Raw genomic sequence first — 21,796 nt, 5'->3', positions numbered from 1 at the left:
CATCCAACAAAGCTGAGCAATTTGATTTTTTGCAGAAAGAGTAGTAGAAAGTTACCCAACAGCAATTTGAGCAGTTTGTTTTTCTGGAACTGTATATATATATATATATATATACATACATATATAAACCCTGTCTACCACCAGCCAGCTACTATATTTAAGAAGGTCCTGGGTAAATATGTGCTGGTGTGAACCTTGAACCACCAGTTTCCTCCTCCTCACCGCTTTCATCAATGTCTTTTTATTCTCAAATCCATCCATAGTCAACAGGCTGCAGTTTTTTGCATTTTAGTAACGCATTGCCTTAATTTTTCATAAATAAATATATTCAATATTAGAGCAGCCCACCATAAATAGGAAAGTGTACAAAACAAAATTTTCTATAAACTTACCACCGACAAAGTGCTCGCCACACATCTGAGAGCTTTCTGACAGTTTCCAGTTATCTCATGTGACGGCAGCATCACATTTAGCTGCCATTCGGGGTGAGTAGGGAGTCTGTAAATTAAAATCCCATTCTTGGGATGTTGATTGGAATACCCAAAGCTAGCTGTAGACGTGAGGACCATAGCAGTATCCCTGCTTTGTTGATCTTTTTGCCACCTAAGAACGTCATTGAAACGTGAGAATTGTCCATATACACTTCTGCTTCGAGGAGTATAAATTAGCAGGAGTAAGAGTAGAGATTATGGTATGTAGGCTTACAGTGAAAGAAAAGCAGCTTTGGGATGGACTGCTTTCACCCATCCACACATAAAGAAGCTGTAGACTTTCAAGTTTTTCTGTTTGTAGAAGCTGGCCTGAAACACCTGACAGTCATGTTTCCATCTGCTCTGGGTTTTTCTTGAATTTCTTTCATTACATTGTTCCGCAAGACTGTTTGCAAGGTGAACATTTAATTAAGTCTTGTGGACAAATGAAGAAAAGAATCCAAATGTAGTTAAACCGGAGTTTTTATAAGCCCTCTTAAAGTAGTTGAAAATCATTTGAGGTTTATATCTTGCCTAGGAAAAAAAGATAAGAAATAATCTTTCTCACTTGCTATTTTCTTACATTACTTCTCACACACACACACACACACACACACACACACACACACACACACACACACACACACACACGTACATCTTTTGAAAGAAGAAGTCTCTTTCTGCAATCCCTTTCACTTTTACATGAAACCCCAAACACACAAGCATGAAGAAATCATCCCAGTCTTTCATTTCGTTACAGGATGAAGTTTTTGACCTAAACCTTTTAAGGGCTCACCATGAAAGTGGAAATTAGTGGGAAAAAAAGCAAAGGGAAAATGTAAAGAATGAAAATAGAGGGAATAGTGGTAGAACCGCTATAGTCAGTTCAGCTCTCAACACTAGTCTTCTTTCCAGCTTTAATGGTTAATTCCCAGATTTTCTTGCTCTATGAACCTTGTTTTGTGTTGCAGTGAGTAAAAAAGGAGGATTTTCAATCCCATGCCAGCTAAACGTAGCCCAACAGAGCGCAGTGGGAGAGAGATGACGGTTATCTTTAACAGGCCAACTTCATGCAGTCTCACTCCTGAGCTCAGGAAGATTTTAAGAAATGAAAGGAGGGAGGAGGGAAGAAAGAGCTGAATTGGACTGTGCTGTAGCTCCAAAGAAATGGATGCTCAAAAGCAAGCTGTCCTCCTCTCCAATAGCCCAGCCAATTTATGTTCTCTAAGCTCTCAGATAATCTCCAGGTCATGCACATAGACTGTCCTCTTCATCTGAACCTGTCAGTGATCTTCTACTTGACCAGTTTCTGTTTTAAGGGGCCCAAGGAAAAATTTGTGGATGATATTAAGGAATTGATTTGATCTCTGTGTAGTGGTTGTGTTTCGACTGGATGTAAAAGCCATTTCACTCACCTCAATGTGATCAGATAAACAATGTTTCTGTGGATGACCAATGACTTCCACTGTGAATGGATGAAGTGATGTCACGAAATAATTTATATAAAAGCAAACTGCAGATAGCACCAGACCAGGGGTCTGCAGCTCTGCAGCCCTCCCCCACTGGCTCTAGAATAAAATAGAGTATAACAGATTAATTTGCATTCATTGCCAATGACTGGCTTACCTGTGAGGTCATTATATCAGACACTTCACCCATATGGTTGATTTATGACAAGAAATTAGCAAACAGCAAAAAATGTAGCATTAAAAGACATTTCAAGAGCAAACACACAGTGTTTGCTGAAAGGTACTGAGCTGAAGATGAGCAAAGAAAAAAAAAAGGAGTAACTTCAGAAGAAGCAGTGCAATCATACTTTAAAAAAGTGGATTAAGTTTCCAAACTCAACTACTGCTGTGGGTTTTGTGGCAAGTTGGGAGAGTAAAGGCTCATTTTTGGTCCCTTTAGGTAAGTAAATAAACATCCGTTGCAAGTGTTCTGGCCCTTACACTCCCATTCGCCCTTTATGTTGGCATGGTTGTTGGGTAATACATCCACTAGAGCGCAGGGTTCAGAGTTTACCTAAAGGTGTGACGTCAGGTTTAGATTAAAGCAAACATGGGAACAATGGAGATCATTCCAGGGCCTGGAATGTACATTGGACTAAAATAAAGTACTACATGAAAAACACAACTCAGCTGTAGGGACGGAGGCAGTGTTGTTCAAATTAGAAAATTTTTTTGTCCCAATATTCTAATAAAATGGCCAACAGGGAGATTAACTCAGTTAGAAATATTTCACTGCCACAGTAGTCCAAAATAATAAACAGTAAAAAGCAGTTTTCCTACACCCCATGCATTTATGAAATATTGTGTTGAGAATCACTGTTATGTCTTCAAGTGCTATTTCTTTTAGTCCAGTCACAGACAAAATACTAAGCAAATCCCCAGAAAGCCATTCAAATCTTAAAATTTTTCATTTTAAAGTATTTGATGATAATATTTGACGTCTGAAAATGTTTTCCTCCACTGTAACTTATTTATAAAGCTAAGCAATAGCACACTTCTAATTACAGGCTTATTGGACACAATAAACTTAATAAATTAACCATAAACGTAAAGGTTTACCGTCGGTCCATTCACAAGGGAAATGATCATTTTATTTTAATCAACTTTCATCAATTAAATAATAAAGCTGGTTTATGAGAATACAAATCATAACTAGCTAACTAGCAGTTATCTGAAATGAGCTGAGCTTAGCTAGCAGGAGAGATGACAAACAAACGTCCTAAAAGCTCGGTGTTACACCTCCTCTCATCCTACATCACAAACATATGCCTCACATTTATCCTCTGACTGTCTTTCTTCCTCCATTTTATTCTTCTTACATTTTTTTGTCCCACTCAGACAGATTCCTTTTAATGCCATGAAGTCATTTTCCATCCATATCCTCACTAACGGGTAAGGGGTGTCTGATTTCTCTGCAACGATCTTCGAGGACAGGACCATTAAAACTCTGATGCAGGTTTGGGATTTTCTTTTGTCATGACACATAAAAAGCAATAAAATGTTGGCAATTTTTATTATTGTAAGATATTTTAAAAGTAACACATTTTCTAGCTTAAATGTATGTCTTTCCGTCTTGTTTTGATGGCAGTGACATTTATTATGTACATTCCTGGAGCCGTTGTTGCCCTGCAGCATCCTGAGGCTGAGAAACCACTCTTTACAACTTTTTTAAATCTTATTTATTTATCTTTTTTTGTCGCATCACATCACTTTACAGCAGCCTTCTGCACCACATCAGACTCATCATGGCTGATACATCAAAGCCATGCAAGGGGGCATTAGCAGAGGGAAAAAAACAGAAATAGAGCGAGCAAGAGATAAGACAAGAGTCAACATTGGACTAACTTTTACTATCTAGAGAGAGCTCAGAGGACAGGTAGGATCTAAGATGGATGCCAAATTCGCTGTCGGGCGCCTCACTAAGGAAGTTTTGCAAACTAAGTTTTGCATCTGTAAACTGTTTATTTGGTGGGACAGGTGGTAAAAAAAAAAAACAGCTCTTTTATTAGTGAACGTTGCAAACTTCTGCACTGGTTATTCCTTACCAAAGCAAATGTTATGACTGCATTAATACAGCACTCTGAGAGTAGCGAATGATGTTAGTGACACGTGGTGGTAAAATAACGTGGATGAACTGGTTGCTGGAACAGTTTTGAGCTTGCATAATGCACCAAGGCTTTTAAGATCAAAGGTTTTTGCTGTATCTATAAATTAATATGATCATATGTGCATTAAATATATAAAGATGTGCAAGATAGTTTCTTAAAAGAAAGAAAACACTATTTTATTCCTATATACGGTTGAAGTTAAAAGAAACAACACAGACGTAATTTTCATTTGATCAAATATTAATCAGAAACATTTCAGTTTAATTAGAATTACATTTATATATATATTTTTTATCCTTCAAGATCCTAAACAGTGTGCTCTGGGTTTTCAGACCCACATCAATAACAGTTCTTCACTTTTTCTCAGATCTCTTTGAAGACAATTCAAAGAGATCCACTCTCTACTGATGTTTCATGGTGGAAGAGGAGCAGCGGGAGAAAAGTCTAATAACGGTGGGAAAATATCCAATAATAAGTTTAATATCAGCTCTTCACATCATATCATCTTCAAGGTGAGCTGGCAGGCTGGCAACAGGAGGGGTTTGGAAGGTAATGAGTACGGTTTCAAGGAATGTGGTTTAGAGGTTGTTTCTGAATTGAAGGAGTGCAGGAAGAAAGAAAGAATCAGAAGAGAAGCAGCAAATATCCAGATGAGGAGATGAGCCTGAACAGTGTCTGAGCCGGAGACGGAGCTGGATCTGCTGACCAGAGAGCTGCTGAAGGAAAGACCCCTTAGCAAAATGTGTAAAAATGCTGTGAAACTTGGGCAGCATGTGACTGCAAACAGGGAGTAAAAACAGCCGAGCCAACCAAGCAGAGCTGAACTTTATGTCCAGTTAGATAAGAATGTTGTGGTGAACTTCATGTGCTGGGAAACAGGTCAGTGTTCTCTTTAACTCCCCACTGCAAAGTAAATGTGCACATTTCCCAACATGTTGAACTATTGCAACAGAGCTATTTAATAAACAGCTATTTTAGGACAAAACAGCATAATTAGACTAATAACTTTAAAAAGAAAAAATCAAAGGAAATGATTTGCTGCCTTTACTGACCGAATTTGTTGTATAAAGACAATTTAAACGAAGGAAAAAACTCAATTACCACTAATCCTTATATTTAATCCTCTGAGGGAAAAGATGATGTTGTAGTAGGGCTTTTAAAGAGAATAATAATTTACAGTCAAAGTCTTGCTCTGGAGCGTGATGGCTGCTGGCAGGCCCCTGGCTCTGAAGCTGCTGCAAAGCAGACTTATTGAAGATATGCAACATCTTTGTGCCGACTCTGAATGATCTTAGCTTCCTTAGGAAGTAGAGCCTGCTCTGTTCTTTCCTGTAGATGCTTCTGTGTTGCACTTCCAGTCCAGTCTGTTGTCCAACTGAACTGCCGCATATCTGTATTGCTCCACAACCACCTGCTTTGTGGAGGAAACCACCTGGAATTTATGGAGCTTCTCTCATGACAAAACAGCTGATCTGCATTAAAAGCACTTGAGAAATCAAAGAACGTGATAAAGGGCTGCCTGATTCCTCCAGATGAGAGTGGGCTCTCTAAAGCAGGTAAACAAGTCTTCAACCCCAAGTCCATTACAACAAGCAAACTGTAATGGGTCCTGAAAGATGTTCACTTACTTCCTGAGGTGAGCCAGTAACAATCTTTGCAGGACTCTAAAGAAAATTGGATTGCATATCATATTAAATCTAAACAAACCTAGAATTTTATGCTAGACATGTTGTATCACCCTTCATTTTAATTAATTAATCATTTGTAAATCCTCTTTCTTCATAATTTGAGAGCTGAATACATACAATAACAATACACACTATTATTAAGTTATTTGTTTATTATATATTCTAGAAATAGTTTTTTTTCTTATACTTCATCACATCAGTTTGTACCACTTTGTGTAAGTAGAACCTACGGCGGCCGACAGGTGCAAACGCTGCATAAACAAAAACAACTGCAAGAAGAAAACGCTGCAAGTTCACTGACACAACGGAAGTGCTCTGGGTTTCTAGGGCCCGCGGTGCGTTTTCACCCAAGAGACAATGATGAGAAGAACAGAAGTGGTGGGAAGTTTGAGCAGAGCGCAGGGAGAGACTTTGCTTTATATCTGGCATGCAGGGAACTAGTAACCACAGGGCACAGGACTAAGATGGTGTTTCTCAATCCAGGACATGCAGGACAGGGGTTCCTGAGGATCTGGATTGAGAAACACTGGACTACAAGATAATTTAGAAGTCCCAGGACTTAAAGTCCAGAATCCATCTGTGTTATGTTTAGAGAATATAAACCTAGCAGAACTCTTAGATCCAAAGACACGTCAGCTAGTCCAGACCAGAGTCCAGACTAAACATGGAAAAGCAGCATTTAGCTGTTATGCTGCAAACAAGTGGAAAAAATTGCTGGTGGAGATTAAACTTTCACCAAATGTAGGTTGTAAATATTTCTTTTCTCATGTGCCTATGCTTGAAATCTGCTAGGTAACTTTTAATTTATCCTGCTTTGAATTTTCATTTAACTTATGATTTTATTGTGATTTTTGCTATTTGTTTCTGCCTTTTACTACTTCTTAATGCTTTCTTTGCACCATCTGTAATGCTTTTAACATTTTATGTGAAACACTTTAAATTGTCTTGTACATGAAATACAAATAAACTTGCCTTGCCTTTCAACACTCGGACAGTTTGCCTCATCTCAGTTTAAGGGAGAACATTAAGAGAACTGCTCGGGGAGCTGCTCTCAGCTAACGAAGATGGATGCTTACCAGGTCTCAGTTATCTTCACATGACACAGGAGATCAACCCCAAATGGTTGTCTCCTGTAAGTAGCTAGCTCAAGATACCAAGAACAAAACGAGGTCTATTTTCCATTCTAAGTACTGTCCACAACAAATCCATTCGTTTGAAAAATGCAGAGCCTTTAAAATGAAGCCAATATCAAAATGCAAAAAGTTATTAAAGGAACATAAATGATGCTTTAGGTGTTGCTCAGTTGCTCATGTTGCCAGGGAAAGTCAGATGGAAATGAAATGCAGCGATTGTAAAGTGACAATCACTGTCACTCTCACAGCGCAAAACACGTTGGTACTTACCAATCTTTGGAGTGCACCACCCCCATATGCCAGGTCAAACATGTGTAGTATTTGACTAGAGTCACATGAAGGTGGCATGTCTCTTAACAACATCTTGCTCTCAGATCATGATTTGAATATCATTTTGCTTGGAGTACTGCTCAGGCCTAGCTGTAATAACAGCAGATATCCAGCAAATGTTCTTAAGTTTCTTTACAAAGCAGGTTTGTATTTTTGATAATATTTGATGATCAGACTGGTCAGCTCCATTGTGAAAAATAAGCTGAAGCTGTCAACCAGCTTTTCAACTTGAGCCACAGCATAGCGAGTGGCTCCAGTCGTTATTCCCGTGCCAGGGCGATTTCAATTGAGAGCCACAGAATTTGTGGGTGACCAAGACAGGTACAGTTCTGTGGTTTCTTAACTTTTGTAAGTAGAGTTGCTGGAGCTGGTGGACAGTGAGTTGGCCCCCAGGTCCTCAACATCAACACCAGAGTCAGTATCACTCTTGGAGGTCGTATCTGACGTGTCACCGCCGTGCTCACCATTTTTTGGATTGAACTCCATTATGTTTTCTAGGGCCTTTGCTACAGTGTAATGTTTTTAGATGGTGTCAGAAAGTAAATGAGAAAATACTTTTATATACTGTGCTGAAGACACAGCAGTATAAACAAAGACTGGACCATTTTTGGTTTTCATTGCTACTGTAACCTTCATGTGCTCAAAAAAGTCCTATGTTTTGATTATTTCAAAGCAGTGCAGGTGACTGCGGGTAGATGTGGGTTTTATGTATTTTATAATTAAAATGTGGTGGTGCTTTGAACGTTCAGATAAAAATTACACATGAAATGGAAAATATGGAAAACGCTCCATTTGAAAGCTACCTGTGCTCATACACATTGATGACATGGTAATGCAATGTGCATACTGTAGACAATTGCACATGCAAAGATACAAATTCAAATGCATATGTTCCCTTGTTCACATCCTCACACTCACAAAACCTAAAGCTGAGTAGCTTGTGTGGGGAGCAGAGGACAGAGGATAAAGGGCAAGCTCTCCTTGACAGATAAAGTGGGAATTTTTCTTACGTGGCATATCTTGTGAAAGTAACGTCATCAGGAAAGGAATTCCTCTGAGCACAAACAGAAAGCCATTCACCTCAAATGAAGAGGAGAATTGAGAAAATGCACGTTTTATACTTTATATTCAAGCGCGATAAAAAATAACATTGTAAATGGGTTTCAATGTGCACATTTTTGTGCGTAGGCCACAAATGGGGAGTAATTTGGACCACATTGTTTACAACAGCCTACAAATAGAATTACACACAAAAAATTAAGAACATGAAAAATGCAATATTTTGCATCCCTTATCTTTTTTCCCCCATATTCTTATTATTTTTCATTCATGACTACATTTATACAAACCATAACATTTGATTGCCCCCCCCCCCCCTTTCTTTTCAAGTAGTTATACATATACATACATACTCATATATATATATATATATATATATATATATATATATATATAAAGGCAAAGGCAAATTTATTTGTCTAGCACATTTCATGTTAAAGACAATCCAAAGTTCTTTACATAAATCATTACAGCATGGTACAGACAAGTGCATTAAAAAATAAATAAATAAATAAACATTAAAAGAAATGCAAGTAATGAAATAAAAGCAGAAGGAATATGCTAAAATAAAACAGATAAAATGCAAGAAATAAAGTTAAAGACAATATTAAAACATGATTCCAGAACCAGATGTAGATTTTGACTTCTAAATAAAAACTAGTGAAATGCAGCAGAGAACAGGTGGGTCTTTAACCTAGATTTAAATAAACTGAGTGTTTCAGCTGATCTGAGGCTTTCTGGGAGTTTGTTCCAGACATGTGGAGCATAGAAGCTGAATTCAGCTTCTCCATGTCTGGTTCTGACTCTGGGAACTGATAAGAAACTGGAACCAGATGACCTGAGGGTTCTGGTAGGTTCATACTAGGTCAAGAGGTCACTGATGTATTTTGGTCCTAAACCATTCAGAGCTTTATAGACCAGCAGCAGAACTTTAAAATCTATTCTCTGATGACCAGGCAGCCACTGTAAAGACCTCAGAGCTGGACTGATGTGGTCCACTTTCTTGGTCTTAGTGAGAACTCAAGCAGCAGAGTTCTGAATCAGCTGCAGGTGTCTAATTAATTTTTTAGGTAGACCTGTAAAAACACTGTTACAATAATCAAGCCGACTAAAGATGAAAGCTGGACTAGTTTTTCCAGGTCCTGCTGAGACATCAGATCTTTTACCTTTGATATGTTCTTAAGGTGATAGTAGGCTGATTTTGTAATTCCCTTAATGTGTTTTTCAAAGTTAAGGTCTGAGTCCATCAGTACACCCAGATTTCTGGCCTGGTTGGTGGTTTTTAGGTGTATAGACTGAAGCTCTGTGGTGACCTTTAATCGTTTCTCTTTCGCACCAAAGACAATCACCTCAGTTTTGTTTTTGTTTAACTGAAGAAAGTTCAGACACATCCAGTCATTAATCTTCTCAGTGCATTTACCAAGAGCCTGTACGGGGCCTCGGTCTCCTGGTGACATTGTAATATATATCTGTGTGTCATCTGCGTAGCTATGGTAACTAATTTTGTTTTTCCTCGTGACTTGTGCCAGTGGGAGCATGTAAATGTTAAACAGAAAAGGCCCCAGGATGGAACCTTGGGGAACTCCACATGTAATTTATGTCTGCTCAGATGTAAAGTTACCTATTGACACAAAGTACTTTCTGTTCTCCAAATAAGATTTAAACCAGTGTAGCGCAGTGCCAGAGAGGCCCACCCAGTTCTCCAGTCGTTTAAGTAGTATATTGTGGTCAACTGTATCAAATGCAGCACTGAGGTCCAGTAAGAATAAGACTGACATTTTTCCATCATATGTATTTAAACATATGCCATTAATGACTTTGGTCAGAGCAGTCTCAATGCTGTAGTGCTGTCTAAAACCTGAGTGGAAGACATCGTAGCAGTTGTTTTGTGTTAAAAAGTAATTTAGCTGATGAAAAATGGCTTTTTCAATTATCTTACTTAGAAAAGGAAGATTTGAGATTGGCCTGTAGTTGCTCATTTGTGTCTTGTCTAGGTTGTCCCTTTTTAGCAGAGGTTTGATTACAGCTGTTTTTAAAAGTTCTGGGAAGACGCCAGAAATTAAGGACAAGTTCACAATCTGTAACAGATCTGGCTCCAGAGTCTTTGAGACCTTTTTGAAGAAACCTGTAGGCAGGATGTCCAAGCAGCAAGAGGAGAAGTTCAGTTAACATAAGATGTCGCCCAGATCTTTGCTGTTAATGGGATTAAACTGTGTCATGGTGCTTATAAATATATAAATACACACACACATACGTAAACATACATAAACATAAACAGCAAAAAGGTAAACAACATTAGAATAATTAAGAAAATTAATCAAATAAGTATACAAATACATAACTTCATTACCTTAGATGTTAAATACCACCATTCAAAAAAATAAAAATAAAATAAAATAAAAAATACAAGTAATACATTTAAACAGGACTTTGGACCATTAGACCATTATATTCTGCAATGTTATCTATCCGATCCATCTGCAACCCAAAACAAAATAATGAGATTTTTAACATTCTAAACCACCTTCCTGGGATCAACATTTTTCCAGTTATTAGCTATCGCTCTTTTTGCCTGTATTATTGCCAAGTCTACTAGTTTGCTTTGTTGTGGTCTCAATTCCAAATTTATTGGTATATACAGTATATATGATATATAATCACATATTGATTTCCATTCCTCTTTAGTAATTATTTAATTTAAATCTCTGCACCATATTTGAAGTCTGTTTTTTGAAGTTTCACCAGCGCCTTGTTCTAACTAACTGTACCAGCATGGAATCAAGCCCTTGTTTTTAGGATCTTTTACTACCATTTTCTCAAGAGATGAAAGTTCAGGAAGTTAAGTTGTCTGTTTACCATTGCGATATATAAAATCGCATACCCTGCAGGAATTTAAAGAAATGCTTTAAATGTCATACTTTAAGGTTAATTCCTCAAACGTCATTAAAGTGTTATTCTTGTAAAGGTCTTCTATTTTGACTATTCCTTTATCCACCCATATTTTAAACCCTCCATCCAACTTACCCGGTAAGAAAAATTTATTGCCCCATATTGGAGTATACCGTGATATTGCCTGTTTAAATTTAATATATTTTATTACTTTATACCAAACATTTATCATATTAAGAACCACAGGATAATGAGTATGTTTCCTTAAATATTTATACTCAGCCGAATACATATATAAATGCAATAGTATTTTATTGATGTCCGTTTCCATACTGGTCCACGCTGGTTTATTTCCTACCAAGAAATAGTACATTATTGTTCTTAACTGTGATGCCAAGTAATATCATTGAAATTTGGGTATTTTAAGCCCCCTGCATCAAATAGTAAGTACAACAAAGATAAGCAGACTCCAGGACTTCTTCTATTCCATAGAAATCTTCTAAAAAGAATAGTCATCTAAACATATCTGCAGGTGCTAATGGAATATTTTGAAATAAATAAATTTAGGCAATACATTCATCTTCAAAGTGTTAATCCTCCCTATAAGGGAAATAGGTAAGGACATCCATCTCTCAATATTCTTATATTCTAAATCTATTGCCGTTTCATAATTTATTGAAATTATCTTTTCAAAATTTTATGTTGTCTTTATGCCCAAGTACGTAAAGTCATCTGAGATTTTAAAATCCCATTGAAGACTTGAATTTTTTCTTTCATTGTCATTAAGTATCATTAATCAAGATTTTGATGTATATATCCAGAAATAATCCCAAATGTTTCAGTTAACTCCATTATTGCTGATATTGTGGATTTAAATTGTTTTATAAACAAAATTACATCATCTGCGAAGAGAGCTATTTTATGATCCCCACTACCACCTTATATTTGTCTGCTCGACCTAACTGCTATGGCCAAAGGCTCAATAGCTAAAATGAACAACAATGGTGATAGTGGTGATCCTTGAGGACATCCTCTTGCAATTTTAAATGGCTCAGGCACAATTTCATTTGTTAACACCTCAGCTATTGGATTCTGATGTAGTAATTTAATCCATTTATTAAAATTCTTTCCAAACCCATATCGAGCAATAACGTCTATATGAAACCTTTGTCTTCTCTTAATAAATCCATTTTGATCTTCCCTCCACTGGATTGGGTAGTATATCTTCTAATCTTTTGACAAGAATTTTACAAATTATTTTTGTATCTGTATTTATCCGACTTATAGGTTGCAGATTTTCATATTTAGTATTTAATTTTCCTGGTTTTGGAAGTAAAATAATTTGGGCCTTTCTCATTGTATCTGGGAGAGAGTCACTTAAATATGATTCCAAATACATGTCATACAAGGGCCTTACCATTTTATCTTAAAAATATTTATATAAGTCAATAGGGAGACCATCAGGCCAGGCAGCTTTATCATCTTTCAGTGCTCCAATAGCTTCTGTTATTTCCTCTATACTTATTTATCTAGTTTTCTTTTACTGTCTTCAGATATTTGGGGAAAGACCAATTTATCTAGGAAGTTGGAGAAGGCATCGCTATCGTCTGTATGTTCTGATGTGTATAAATCTTTGTAAAAGTTTTTAAATGTTGTATTAATCTCCATTGGATCTATAATCTTTTCCCCATTTGCATCTTCAATTACTGAGATTGCTCTTTCACTTTCTTGTTGTATAACTTGCCACGCTAGGACTCTACTTGGCTTTTCTCCCTAAAATAAACAAAATATCAAAACAACTGCTGATCTAAGCATCAGCAGTTGTTTTGATATTTCGTTATCCTTTTGTTTCCCCTGTAAGATTTTAGTCTGTAGTGCTTTTATTTTAGATTCTAAATTTCTAAGATGTTCTTGAACTTGTGCAGATTTTCTACTTGTGAAACTTATTATTTGTTTTCTAATAAAAACCTTAAAAACTTCCCATGTAATTTTAGCTGTAGTTTGAAATGTATTAACTTCAAAATATAGATTACTTTGTTCGTCCAGATACTTAAAAAATTCTTTATCTTGCATCCATTTAATTCAGAGTTTCCACTGCATATGTTTACGTACAAATTTTGGTTCCACATATGTCATTGACATTGCTGCATGATCTGAGAGAACTATACTGTTATAATGACAGTCATTCAAGATCAAGGAAAGCCATTGGAATTTATTAAAGAACTCAATTTAGTAGAAGTGTTGAGGCATCTGAACCCAACTAAGAAAGAATTTTCTGGCTGCTCTAGTATGCTTAAAAGCTTCTCTAGGATAGATTATATTTTAGTGTCTAAAGATCTTTTACCTAATATTAAAAACTGCATCCGTTATCTTTAAAATGGATGGGGAAAATATTAAATATGCTAGAAATTAAAATCCAACAACACAAAAGTTTGCTTGGGTGTAATGAGGGATTCAAATTTTCACCACATGCTTCACTGCTACTAGTATGATCTTTATCCTGTTAAAATAGACATTTATACTTACCAGTTGTTCAACTGTTGAGTCAAGATAGAAATCCAGTAAGAGTATTTGTTTCACTCCAATTCAACGCTGCCACTGTAACCCACTTTGTGTGTGTGTGTAAAGTGAATAAAATAGCAAGTATGCTTGCTATCCTGGCTCATGAAAAGGAGTTTGGTTGGTTGTTATTTATGTCACCACGTTGGAAGTTTAACACAGTATAAACAGTACATGTATTATGTATAATAAATCTATTACAAATAGATTTTTACAGATTTTCATATGCATTTCTCAAACAAAAAAATTGTGTTTTAATTAATCTATATACTGTATAAAATATTTCAGTACGTCACTGGCAAGTCTAAGTATTGCAGTTTTTTTTTTTAACAGGACCTGATCTAATGATCTCGGTTCCCCCCAAAATCAGTGGGATAAGGCATGTTTAACCAGAGGCTTCTTCAAGTAGCTGCAACCATAGACATGTATAGGTATATTATATACTGCATGTCTATGGCTGCAACTCAAAGATATAAAAGTTGTCGCTGTCTGAAACTACATGAGTGCCAATTAATTATATATATTAAAGAAACCCTTTCAAATGCGATTGGAAGGCATAAATACAGACATGTTTGTTCAAAAACGTGTTCCTTCCTTCATGTTTCTGTTGTTTAGAACCCTACAGTTTTAACACATTAACGCTTTTACTCTGAAGGATATCCCTTGCTACTTCCGGTCTCGTTCCTCAGTTAAACTCAGTGCGGCAGAAGCTGACCCGATGATGGATCTGAACAGGAGAGAAAAATAAACGAGCGAGGGAGTTAGGGAGACAGAGAGAGGGAGATAGAGGTAGAGGAGAGCTGTCGGACCGTCCTACCCATCGCTGCTGTAGCCTAGAGGAGGGTGAGGCTCATAAATGTACCCTTGGCTCAAACCGTTCTCGTCTTTGTTGCTGTGAAACGGGCAGAAAGTCTCGCGTCCATAACGGGAGCGCGCTTTTATGTAAAATTCACATTCATTCAAATGAGGCAGCATTAGTGCGTCCAGACCTGCCTTATTCTACTGTTTCTCACTAATCGCATAACCTCTTGTATCCCTGATGTTATTTCTTTATTTTTTCATGCAAAGGGACATATGCTTTCATGTTCTGCGAAGCATATCATCCGGTTTAAATATGGTAGAATTAATGTGATTTTCCTGTAATCTGGTGACGATAGGCGGATTTTAATGTTTGACGGTGCAACAGCAACGTGACCAGGAAATCCCGCTGCAAACAGGCCTGTCCATCCCATTTATCAGTGCTGAGCCTGAACCAGAGGCTACAAACAACTGTGCGCAGCGTTGTTTGCTTTGGCTCAGGTCACAGAGATGTTCATTAATCTTTAAATCATATCTGCGTGGATTCTCAGACACGTTCTCGCTGTTCGGTAGCAGCTTTTCAGCATGACCACCCTGCGTCAGAGAAAGGGCAGCAAGGGGAAGGAGGCATCCCTGGCGGCTGAAGTTCAGTCCCAGCAGTCCAACTGTTGCACCCATCACCATCCAGAGAAGATCTTACAGGGTGAGTGAGCCACCCTGCCACCCAGTGGATCTCATTATTTATGGGTTGCCTTAGTGGCTGCATTTTAAGCAACCTCTGACCAGAAGTTAAAAAAACATGGCTGACACCAACACCTTGCCCAGAAATAGATCACAAATCAGGGTCAGTTATAAGTCTGACGCTAACCTGCTAAAGATGCAGCGGGTTGTTCAGTTATCACTAACCTACTGTGCAGGAGCATCTCACAAGCAATGAAATGAAATAATGTCTTTACTTCTCAGTTTAAGATTTAAACAACTTAATGTCCTGTTATTTCCTGCAGCTAGGATAGGGACACGAGTTTTGTAACTTGTGTCTGCTAATCAGAAAATACAATACATTTTACAAGTCAGACAATACAAGTCAAACCACGAGTCAGAAATACAAGGCGTTTTTACTGATACAAAACATTTGTCACATTTTACATGCCCACTAGTAAAACCAATCAACTTTTTCTGTCTCTAACAATCATAGAGAGAGAGGAGGGCTAAGGCTCTCTGTACACAACCAGACTTTATGTCATGTTGAAAAGTACCATGATGACTGATGCGAAGGGTTCTTAAATGTTTTATTTATTAATAAACAGACTTATCTTCAGAGTGCTGTGATGGTTGCTCCTTATGGAAAAATCACTTGATTTTTTTCCATTAATATATTTGTTATAAGTGCAAAATGAAATATGACTAAAACATGTGAGCATAAATATTTTAAAGAAATGCTTCTAAACTAAAAAAATAGATTAAATAAGGGTATCATCAAAATATTGTTTTAAAGGTCCCATATTATACACTTTATTCCCAATCTGAGACCATTCATTAATATCTAAATTAAATATTTCCGCCATGGTATGGACAAATCGACCCTCAGTTTGAGTGCAGCGGCTTCTCTTCACCTCCCTCTTTTTAGCAGCTTCAGAAATGTGCCGTTTATGGTGGGCGGAACCCTGGTGGAGCAGCTCAGCTGTTGGCTCCGCCCATCGCATCGCCCGTCATGAGGTGATTGACAGGTTAGGCCTTAGCGGTTACTAGACGCTGATTACAGCGTAGTGAAGGATAAACAAACGCCGGAACACCGGAACCCATTCCTGAAGCCCTCATTCCCGACCCAAACCGAAACGCACGGAGAACACAGCTAGCTACGCTCACCAATCTGATGCACAATGGCACCGGATACAAACAGTAGAAACAGTGACTTGGCTACATTTACAACAGTGCTAATATATTTTCAAGCTATCAGACTAATAAGGCCGAAACGATAAAATAACTGCCAGCTCTTACCTGCCAGCTGTGTCACGGGCAGTTGGTATTGAACCTGGCTTCAGCTTCAAACGGTCGGCGAAGCCTGCTTTCCATGCCCCCATGTTGTGGAAACAGTCCTCTTTGAAATGCTGGCCACAGACATGCAAAACCTTTGTAAGTTTTCCGGGTACATTTCCTCCAAAAATAAAATTAATCCACTCAGTCCTCGTGGGTTCAGTGGATGGAAGTAAAAAAACGTTTTCGTGTTCATTTATGCAGCCACAAACAGAACAGTGCTTCTGTCGCTTAGCCATGTCCGCTAACGAGGGTTGCTGAAAAGGATAAACACTGGGCGCTAGGTGATTTTTAGAGGGCGGGCTTTGAGAGCCGGTAGGCGGGTCCATCGCTCTGTGGGGAGTGGTTATTGTCCCTTATGACGTCTTAACGTACACGCTTTCAAACTCGCTCACTTCAGCGTTTACTTCCCTAGAGGTGGAGCAGGGGGGAGAGAGAGCGCCTGAAAGAGTTTCACACATACGGGTCTCCTACACATGCGGGGGGACCAGTATGACTGTTCCAAAACCATTAAAAAGTGAATTTTGCATAATATGGGACCTTTAATAATAAAATAGACAATTGAATTTAAAATTAATTAAATTTGTTACACTGAAAGAACATGGCGCTCCAGAACCTGCATTAACCCAGTAAAATATAAAACAATGTCATCACTAACACTAGCATCATCATCATCTTCATCATCATCATGACCTCTAATAGGCTACTGTAGTGAAGTGAAAACAAATTGGACTTTTTTTTTTATCAGCACAGTGATATTTCAATATTTAAAAACATATTTAATCCCATATTTTGGCTGGCAGATATTGAAGCATCGATACTTGATCTTTAATGCTGAGTCAGGGGCATGGCTTATGTCAGGGATCTCCAGCTCTGGTTTCTGAGGGCCTCTGTCCTGTGGGTGTGGTGTGAAAACAAACTGTTGGGTTGATCCTTTTCATTTGAATCAGGTGTGTTGGAGCAGGAACGCATCTAAAGCCTGCAGGAACGTGGCCTTCAAGGACTAGAATTAGATAATCCTGGCTTATGGCATCATCCTGACAGTAACATTTTACTTCTAATTAAGAGGAAGACCTTATACCAGAGGCACTAATAAAGAACAGTTGTTGTTTTTGTCACAATAGACAAGACATTATTTGACTTTTCCTATCAGGAAAAAACACAATATCATTAAAACAGTAACAATATACAATCATTAAGCCTTAAAGTTGCAAGTATCTTTGATCACAGCGAGAGAAAACCTTGTCCACCTGCTTCAAAAAGAAAGCAGAAAAGACAGAAGCCAAAGCCTGTTTTCACTTTTTCTTTCTTTTTTTTTGTTAGCCTTTGCCCACATATTTTTATCACGTTTCACACGAGCGTCCGAGTTCAGCTCTTTCCGAAGAGACAGCCTGAAAACGTGTGCTGTCATCCCTGTATTCAAATGAAACTTCTTTGAAGGCTGCCTTTTCTTCCCACCCTCCACTCTGGAAATTTGGAGTTTTATTTCTGATATTGCTGGACGGCTACTTCCAGTTTGCAGGAAACACAACGCTATGATCCTGAATTCAAAGCAGCTAAATGGAATTCAGCCATCATGATATTATTATACATCGAAGCAAATGATGCCATGTGGTGTGTGTTTTAAGTATCACATCAGCTAAATGACATACCAATGTCCTTACAGGTGATTGGTCATGGAGGGCTATAATCTGGACATCGGTGGGCTGGTCTGTTTCTGTCGGTCTGGGCTTGCTGTGCTGCATCTACGTTGCTACGCTACATGAGAACGACTTGTGGTTCTCCAACATCAAGGTAAAGGTCTTAACCCTACATGTGTTTTTCCTCCGTGTTGTCGGTGTCACCTGGTCGCAGAGTGGTTCAACCGTTCGACTCCTTAGCTGCATGTCGTCCTCCCGTTCTGTCTGTCCACACGGGACAGTTTGAGTAGCACAGAAAGTATGGTTGAATAATTTTTATTTTCTGGTCACAACTTTGCCCTGAAAAGAGTAAATAACATTACATATCGCAACATTTCCCAAATTAGTCAATTACTTTCAGCATCACCGTAACTCCTCTTCTCTTAGTCTGTTAACATCAACAAGCGTTACTGTAGTTCCACGTCACCTGTTTTATGTTTTTACAGTTTCTTGTAGTTTTTATGAGCAGCATTGTGTTTCAGCTGCGGCTGTTTTAAAGTGCTTAATAATTAAAGTTGTTAAGGCATTTGACGGCCAAATGGATATGTAAAATTTAGCCTTTAACCGTTCAACAACAGCTTTTGGTTATTTAAGTAAAATGCTAAAGTGGACGAGCTAGCTAGCTAATAAGCAGAGAACTGGTTACCAATGATCCTGATGAGAAGGATGCTTTGACTTCTGTCTCACAGCCCTGCGATACCTGGATCGCTAGATGTTGGGTTTTCTCTCCATTCCTCCTTCTTTTTAGTTTTTAACACAGCAAGTGAAGAAAAGGCTTTATCACAGAGTCTCACGATTTAAAGATTAGACGGAGTGTAAAGGCCGACACATTAACCTCGATCCGAGGTCACTCCTGCATGATCGGATCATGTGAGATTTTCACAGCACAAGAAATAAAAGCTGCTGTCAGCTTGACAGGAATGTTCAGATCAAAAAAAATCTGGTTTTTATCTGATGGAATAAAAACTGTTCATCCATAATTTACTGTTTGTGCTCTGTGTAATCTGGAAATGAGTTGATATTGAAAAATTATTTAGCGCACCAGTAGAGAGAGCTTAAATACCACCACTGATAAGATAAGATAAGATAAGATAAGATAAGATAAGATAAGATATACTTTATTGTCCGCTGGAGGAAATTTGTTGTGGGCAATAGTGCAAAGGGGCTGCACTATAGACACATGGCAACAATAAATAGCATTGAACAGTATACAGCACCAGTAGATAAATAAATTATTATTGCACAACCCTAAATCCATACCAAATATGCAAGAGCAACACAAGAATTAAAAGCCAACAACATGATTGAAAAGTAATATATTTTTTTAATTTTATTATACTTTATTAATCCCATCTTTATTAATCTGAGTAATTCCTTGTCTGCATTTTAACCCATCCCAGTTAAACCAGTTAAATCCCAGTAAGTCCACCTCTGTAACCACTAGGCTGTTGCTGCCAAACACAGTGTGAGAACTATAGTTATAGAGGCTTTCTGTCTTTTCCAGTCACTTACCACTAAGATGTTGGGAAACCACAAGATGCCGTAGTTGTCAGGATAGTTTTCAGAACAGGAGCATTATTAATGCTGTTGTTAACACCCACAGCTGCAGGAGCAAGTCTGATTGCAGAAGCAACAAGTGTGTTTATGCTGGCGAATATTTCTTCAATCCAATTAAAATAATTCTGATTACAGATTCTAACCATGAATGCTAAAAGAAAGGGATCTGATGAAATGTGTGTTTACATGCTTCAGACTGTTTACTTACTGTTTACATGTAGCATGTGGGATGTGGCTTTGTTCATCAGTCTGAGAGAAATATGAGATAAAGTTTTACTGGTGGAATCCAGTTAAGTCAGTGGAGAAATAAAATAGGGAGACATTATGTCTTGAAACCAATTTTTGCATTTCTGCTGCTTTAATCTCATGAAGCTTCTCCTGTCGTCTGTAAACGAGCTAAGACAAAAAGCCTTTGCAGCTCAGTGAGAAGAGTTTAACCTGTTTTATAGATTTTAGATTTGTTAAGAAAAACTTTGATCATCTCATTGTTGTGAGAGTTTCAACTGTTCAGACCTGTTATGTAAATAAGGTCTACAGGAGACAGCTTTTGTGTTGCTGCAAACATCTTGTAAAAGAAACGCATCATTTTGCCTCTTTGTGGTTCAAACTTATAGAAAAAAACATATTTATTAAATTTAAAAAAGTAATAGTCTGAAAAGGTTGATAAAAAGCTGATTTATGATGTTCAGCTTCCAGGTTTAAACAGGAAAAGGTTTGAAAAAATAAACTCACGAGATTTTCTTGAGTTTAAATTCCTAAAGAAAGGTGTGTAATGTGCATCTGTGTTCCACTGGTATTTTTACATGTGGATACGGTGAAGTGCTTATTTTGGCATATTTAGCTAAAATGCAACGAATGCATGAATTAAAAGGGGTGTCTACATTAGCACTGGGAAAGGATCGTATAGCAGCTGGGATTAAATGATTCTTGAAGTGACTGCAGGCAACATTTTGAACCGTCTTTATAAGTCAGTTTTTATTTCTGTGTCAGGGCTTATTTTGCCTACCAGCAGCTCTGATACGGCCTGCTGAAAGATTCAGGAGAACCACTGAAATCCATGCAGCACACTCTCATTTTATCCAACTTAACTGAGTAAATGAACAGTTACTTGGTGTATGCTCTGGAAATAATTACACGTTTTACACAAACAGTAAAATGCTAAAGGATAAATTTAGTGAGGCGCCCCCTAACAACGGCTAACTCAGCATCTATCTTCATCCTGTCTCTTCTCTGAGATCTCTCCACAGATAAAAGTTAGTCTGATTTTGACTGTTTTCATATCTCTTGTACTGTTGTAAAAAACTGGGTACTGTTTAAAATGTGTAGCTGTCTCTACCCATTGAAAGTTGTGAAGTATGGTTTCTCAGCCTCAGGACTTGTTGGGCAACGATGGCTCCAGAAATGTGCATTAACAATGTCACTGTGCCTTCAAAACTGTGAATTATTAACACAATGTTGAGGAGCACAACAATGTGTTGCTCCAACAAGTTGCCGTACCACGTGAAGGTCCAGATGCTGAGCGCAACATCCGACCGGCTCCCTCTGCATTTAAAGCTAGCATGTGGAACTACGTTGGCTTTCATGGGTGCCCTTGTTTACCCAGAAACCCCAGTTTGTTTGGGGAGGTATGAATATGAACTCTGGTCCACCTACAAATGTAGGTCTTTGTTCGCTTCAAGTGAACAAAATACAGGAAGTGGACTACAACACAAAGGGCATTGTGGGTAAACACAACCAAAACAAACGCACGTATCAGACGATAGCCGGCTCTGGCCGGGAGAAACGGCTCGCGGTCAGACTGGGAAGAACTCAGTAAAAGTTGCGGTAGAAATATGGTTAATCCAAGACCGCTAGGATCTGATGCAGTGCCATGCTTTGTTCTGATTTGGTGGAAACAGATGTCCTGCATTAACCAATAGATGAACCAGTTTTCTTCTTCGTTGTTTGTCATGAGAAAAATGAGAAACCATGTTAGTAGGAATAA

The 21,796-nt window shown here is 38.0% G+C and overlaps 1 protein-coding gene across 3 annotated transcripts in view; it reads left to right on the top strand.

The window, feature by feature from the left end:
* The first annotated feature begins 14,423 nt into the window (after positions 1-14,423).
* dpy19l3 (dpy-19 like C-mannosyltransferase 3) overlaps positions 14,424-21,796 on the top strand; it is a 66,185-nt gene continuing 58,812 nt past the window's right edge. Inside the window, exons 1-3 of one of the 3 annotated variants that reach the window (XM_041973424.1) lie at positions 14,424-14,587; positions 15,119-15,245; positions 18,243-18,370. In XM_041973424.1, coding sequence (XP_041829358.1) covers positions 15,128-15,245; positions 18,243-18,370 — 246 coding nt within the window. In that variant the 5' untranslated portion in view covers positions 14,424-14,587; positions 15,119-15,127. Of the gene's footprint in view, positions 14,588-15,093; positions 15,246-18,242; positions 18,371-21,796 lie in introns of all 3 variants that reach the window. The other 2 variants (XM_041973585.1, XM_041973497.1) reach the window with 2 other exon arrangements.

This window comes from Melanotaenia boesemani, chromosome 1 (genome assembly GCF_017639745.1).
Source record: "Melanotaenia boesemani isolate fMelBoe1 chromosome 1, fMelBoe1.pri, whole genome shotgun sequence".
Classification (NCBI taxonomy): domain Eukaryota; kingdom Metazoa; phylum Chordata; class Actinopteri; order Atheriniformes; family Melanotaeniidae; genus Melanotaenia; species Melanotaenia boesemani.
This window is presented reverse-complemented; position numbering and strand designations above follow the sequence as displayed.